The sequence below is a fragment of the Parus major genome, chromosome 25LG2 (assembly GCF_001522545.3).
Source record: "Parus major isolate Abel chromosome 25LG2, Parus_major1.1, whole genome shotgun sequence".
Taxonomy (NCBI): domain Eukaryota; kingdom Metazoa; phylum Chordata; class Aves; order Passeriformes; family Paridae; genus Parus; species Parus major.
Genome location: NC_031794.1, coordinates 716,080 through 720,415, shown reverse-complemented (window position 1 = coordinate 720,415; position 4,336 = coordinate 716,080). Strand labels below are relative to the sequence as shown.

Here is a 4,336-nt window from a genome sequence, read left to right as displayed (position 1 = left end):
CCGGGGCGCGCGGGGCGCTGGGGCCGAGCAGCGGGAAGGGGGCGCCCCAAGATGGCGGCAGAAGCGTGAGGGGACGGAGTGGGGGGGACGGGAGCGATCGCGGTGTCTCCGGGACTGACCGATCCCCGTGTCCCCGCCGTGTCCCCGCAGCTCGCCAAGGACCTGTTGCACCCGTCTCCCGAGGAGGAGAAGCGCAAGCACAAGAAGAAGCGGCTGGTGCAGAGCCCCAACTCCTACTTCATGGACGTCAAGTGCCCCGGTGGGCACCGAGGGCCCTCCAGGGCCCCTCCCCGTGTCCCTTCGTGTCCCTCCGTCTGTCCCGCACTTGTCCGCGCTCTCCCGCTGCCCTTCCCGGTGTCCCGGGGTCCCGCTACGTGTTTCCCCGTGTCCCGCCGGGCTCTCCCTCCGTGTCCCCGTTCCTGTTCCGGGATCCCCGTTCCTGTCCCGGGGTCCCCGTTCCTGACCCGGGATCCCCGCTCCTGTCCCGGGGTCCCCGCTCCTGTCCCGGGATCCCCGTTCCTGTCCCGGGGTCCCCGTTCCTGTCCCGGGGTCCCCGCTCCTGTCCCGGGGTCCCCGTTCCTGTCCCGGGATCCCCGTTCCTGTCCCGGGGTCCCCGTTCCTGTCCCGGGGTCCCCGTTCCTGTCCCGGGGTCCCCCCGTGTCCCCTCTCGGGGTGTCGCGGTGCCGCTGCCCGTGTCCCCCCGGTGACCCCGCTGTCCCCGCAGGCTGCTACAAGATCACCACGGTGTTCAGCCATGCCCAGACCGTGGTGCTGTGCGTGGGCTGCTCCACGGTGCTGTGCCAGCCCACGGGGGGCAAGGCCCGGCTCACCGAGGGTGGGTGCCATGGGGGCTGCTCCCTGTGCAGGGGCTTTGGGGGGATCCGGGAATCCCGGGGGGGATGTGGGGAGGTTGTGGGTTCCTCTGGAGGGGGCTGGAAGTTTCTCCTTGGGGCGGGGGGCTCATGGAACCCGTGGTTTCCCCCTCGGGAGAGTTTTGGAATTCTGGTGGGTGGTGGTGGGTGTTGGAATTGTGTCTGTTTTGGGAGCCCTTAGCAGCAAAATTCCCCAAAACCTGTGTTGGGAGACCTGGAATTCCCTTTCCCAGGTGGATCCAGAGACCCTGCAGCATTCCCAGGTTTTCTGTTTGTTCCCCACAGGCTGCTCGTTCCGGCGGAAGCAGCACTGAGCGAGCCGGGATGCCACGGAGACGGGAATTCCGCCCAGTCCCTGTAGCCCCCTCCGCTTCCCACCAATAAATTTTGGATAAAATACCCAAAACGGGCCACTTCTGCTTCTTGGCTGCAGGGATGACGGGATTTGGGGGTCTGGGGAAGGAATTCCTCCCCTGCAAGGGAAGGGCTTATCCAGGGAACTTGTGGCTGAGGGGAGGTGTCCCTGCTCCATCCCTTCCCAAACCTTTCCACCGTTCCTGAGGAATCCGGGTGCAGGCGGTGCCAGCACCACCCTGGGGTGGGACAAATCCTCCTGTCCCTTGTGGGGACCCTTGGGATGCTCCAGCTGGGCTCAGTTGGGAATTCCACGTGGATAAACCTTTTCTGTCTGCGGTTTAACTGGAATAACTGGGAATATCTGTGTCTCCCGCTTCCCCCACCGCTCTGGTCCTGCTGTGGATCCTCGTCCCATCCACATTTTCCCATCTGAAAGGGAATAACCGGGATGTTTTCCCAGGATTTGGCTCTGGTGGGAGCTCAGCTCTCCCCGTTCCCACCCGGAGCTCCCCAAATCCACCCTGAGGCGTGACCCCCTCTCCAGCCCCATCCCGGATTTTTGGGGTGCTGGAGCCCCTCCCTGCCTCCCTCCCCCGCTGGTTTCCGGAGGCTCTGGCCCCGCTGCCCCCCAGCCCTGCAGTGATGTCGAGGTCGGGGTTTCGGTTCCTCATTCCCTCATTTCCTGGCTCGTGATTTCTCTCACAAGCGCCCCAAATCCGGAGCTCCGCGCTGGGAACGCTCCGGATCCGGCCCCGGATCCTCCCCCAGCCCCACCTGGAGCTGCAGAACCCCGCAGCAGCTCCTGGAGGTAATTGGGGTGCGTTTGGTGTTTAATCACCCCCCAGGAGCACTTTGAGGAACTGGAACTCCGGGACAAGCGGATTTATGGGGGTTTGGGGTCTGGCCTATCCCAGAGCTCCGCTGTGGGATTGTGGGGGGGCAGCGGGTGGATAAAACCAGGGAATTTGGGGATTTTTGGGCACGGATTGTGGCGGGAGCGTTCCCCAGGCCAGGGCGGCTCCGATGTGTCCCGGCCTGTCCGCACGGACACGGAGCCGGCTCCGGGATTCTCCCCTCCGGGGAATTTCGGGATGCGTGTCCGGGCGGGCCGGTGGCACCAGCAGGTCACCGGGGTGTTGTCACCTCCCTGCCCAGACCGGATTCGTCACTGAGGGGTCAATTCCGGCTCCGAGCCCTCGGCTCCCGGCGCTCCGGCTGCGGATCCCGGGATGGAGCCGCTGGCTCCCGCCGCCCTCCTGGCCCTGCTGGCGCTGGCACTGGGACAGCCCGAGCCCGCGCTCCACCGGCACTGGGAGCTCTGGAAAAAAACCTACGGGAAGGAATATCAGCCCCAGGTGGGAACATCGTTGTGGGGGAGCTGGGGGTGTCCCGGGGTGTCCTGGGAATACCCCAGGATTTCCTGGGGCTCTCCCGTGGGGTCACCACCAACCGGAGAAGATCCGGCGGCGCTTCCAAGCACGGCCGGTCCCCGGGGATGATCCAGCTGGGGCTCCCAGCAGCCTTTACTGGGATGAACTGGGGCGGGATGGCTCCGGAGGGGCCGTCCCGGCTCTCACAGGGCCCCTCTGGAATTCCAGGAGGATTCTGCCCGTCGCCTGACGTGGGAGAAGAACCTGTGGCTGGTGACGCTCCACAACCTGGAGCACTCGCTGGGGCTCCGCTCCTACACGCTGGCAATGAACCACCTGGCAGACATGGTGGGTGCGGGATTCCAGCCCTCGGGAATCCCCCGGAGGGCGGCTGAGCCGGGATATCGCTGGCTCCGGGGTGGGAGAGCTCCCGACATCCCCCCGAGCCCGTTCCGGCTGCTCCGGAATTCTGGGAGGAAGGAACTCCCTGGGGAGGGATTTGGAGCCGTCCCGGTCATTTGGGATATTTATGGATCATCCCTCTTCTGTGTCCCAGAGTTTGGGGGGGTTTAACAGCCCAGCTTCCAGGGATTTTGGGAGCTGGAGCTGAGCTTCCCCTTTCCTGATGAGAATCTGGAAATCAAACGGAAAACCAAGGCACTGAGGGTCCCCCAAACCCGACTTTTCCACCTCAGAATTCCCACTCTGCCCCCCAGGCCCTCAGCTGGGATTCACAGAGAGAGGAACCCCCTGCTGCATTCTCTTTTCCCCCACCAGACCAGCGAGGAGGTGGCGGCTTCGCTGACGGGGCTCCAGCTCCGTCCCCGTCCCCGTGGGAATTCTGCGCTCCAAGCCCGGTTCCGGCCGGCCCGGGACGTCCCGGAGGCGCTGGACTGGAGGGACAAGGGCTGCGTGACCGAGGTGAAGAACCAGGTGAGCCTCGCCCCGGGAGCCTCCCGCTGCTCCCCGGGCCGGCTCCCGAGCCTCTCCCGGCCTCTTCCCAGGGCGCCTGCGGATCCTGCTGGGCCTTCAGCGCCGTGGGAGCGCTGGAAGCGCAGGTGAAGCTGAAAACCGGGAATTTGGTGTCCCTGAGCGCCCAGAACCTGGTGGATTGCTCCGGGATGTACGGGAACAAGGGCTGTGCCGGCGGCTTCATGACGGAGGCGTTCCAGTACATCATCGACAACGGCGGCATCGAGTCCGAGGAGTCCTATCCCTACACGGCCCAGGTGGGGCCGGGAAGAGCTTGGGAATCCTCTTTTCCAGGAGAACACCTGGAGACAGCTCCATTCCTCTTTTCCTTCCACCTCTCCCATCCAATCCCCCCTTTCCCCGCTTTCACCTTTGCTCCGGATCCAAACCCACCCCAGGAGCTTTGGCATTATTTTATTGTTATTATTGTTATTATTTTTGGGAGTGACTGGACCAGGAGCTGGAATTCCTACCTGGTTATTTCACCATTTCTTAGGCAACAGGGAAAAATGGGTCAGGAGCTTGCTGAAAACACGATCCTGGGAAATGGGTCAGAGCAACAGCAGCTCCATCCAGGAAAAAGTGGGATTTAACCCTCGAAACGTGGAGCTGCAGAGGGAAAAACTGCTGGTCCCAGGCTCCAGAGGGAATGGGAAGAGTCTGTGGATAGGGAGGATGAGGATGGAGGCTCCAGGGAAGGGGAGGATGAGGATGGAGGCTTGTGCTGGATTTAGCTGGGATTGGGAAGGGGAACCAACCCCAGGA

At 63.8% G+C, this 4,336-nt stretch overlaps 2 protein-coding genes across 2 annotated transcripts in view; both read left to right on the top strand.

Annotated features, from left to right (window-relative positions):
- Nucleotides 1-1,278, top strand: part of RPS27 (ribosomal protein S27) — a 1,508-nt gene extending 230 nt beyond the window's left edge. Inside the window, exons 2-4 of the mRNA XM_033519819.1 lie at nucleotides 150-259; nucleotides 725-835; nucleotides 1,158-1,278. Of these exons, the coding sequence (XP_033375710.1) occupies nucleotides 150-259; nucleotides 725-835; nucleotides 1,158-1,186 (250 nt within the window). The 3' untranslated portion in view covers nucleotides 1,187-1,278. The remainder of the gene's footprint in view (nucleotides 1-149; nucleotides 260-724; nucleotides 836-1,157) is intronic.
- Nucleotides 1,279-1,897: 619 nt separating this feature from the next.
- On the top strand, nucleotides 1,898-4,309 carry LOC107214698 (cathepsin S-like). Its single transcript, XM_015650325.3, has 5 exons — nucleotides 1,898-2,037; nucleotides 2,385-2,584; nucleotides 2,828-2,947; nucleotides 3,377-3,532; nucleotides 3,604-4,309. Exons 2-5 carry the CDS (start codon nucleotides 2,459-2,461, stop codon nucleotides 4,162-4,164), a joined length of 963 nt encoding a protein of 320 aa, XP_015505811.1. The 5' UTR covers nucleotides 1,898-2,037; nucleotides 2,385-2,458; the 3' UTR covers nucleotides 4,165-4,309.
- Nucleotides 4,310-4,336: the final 27 nt, after the last annotated feature.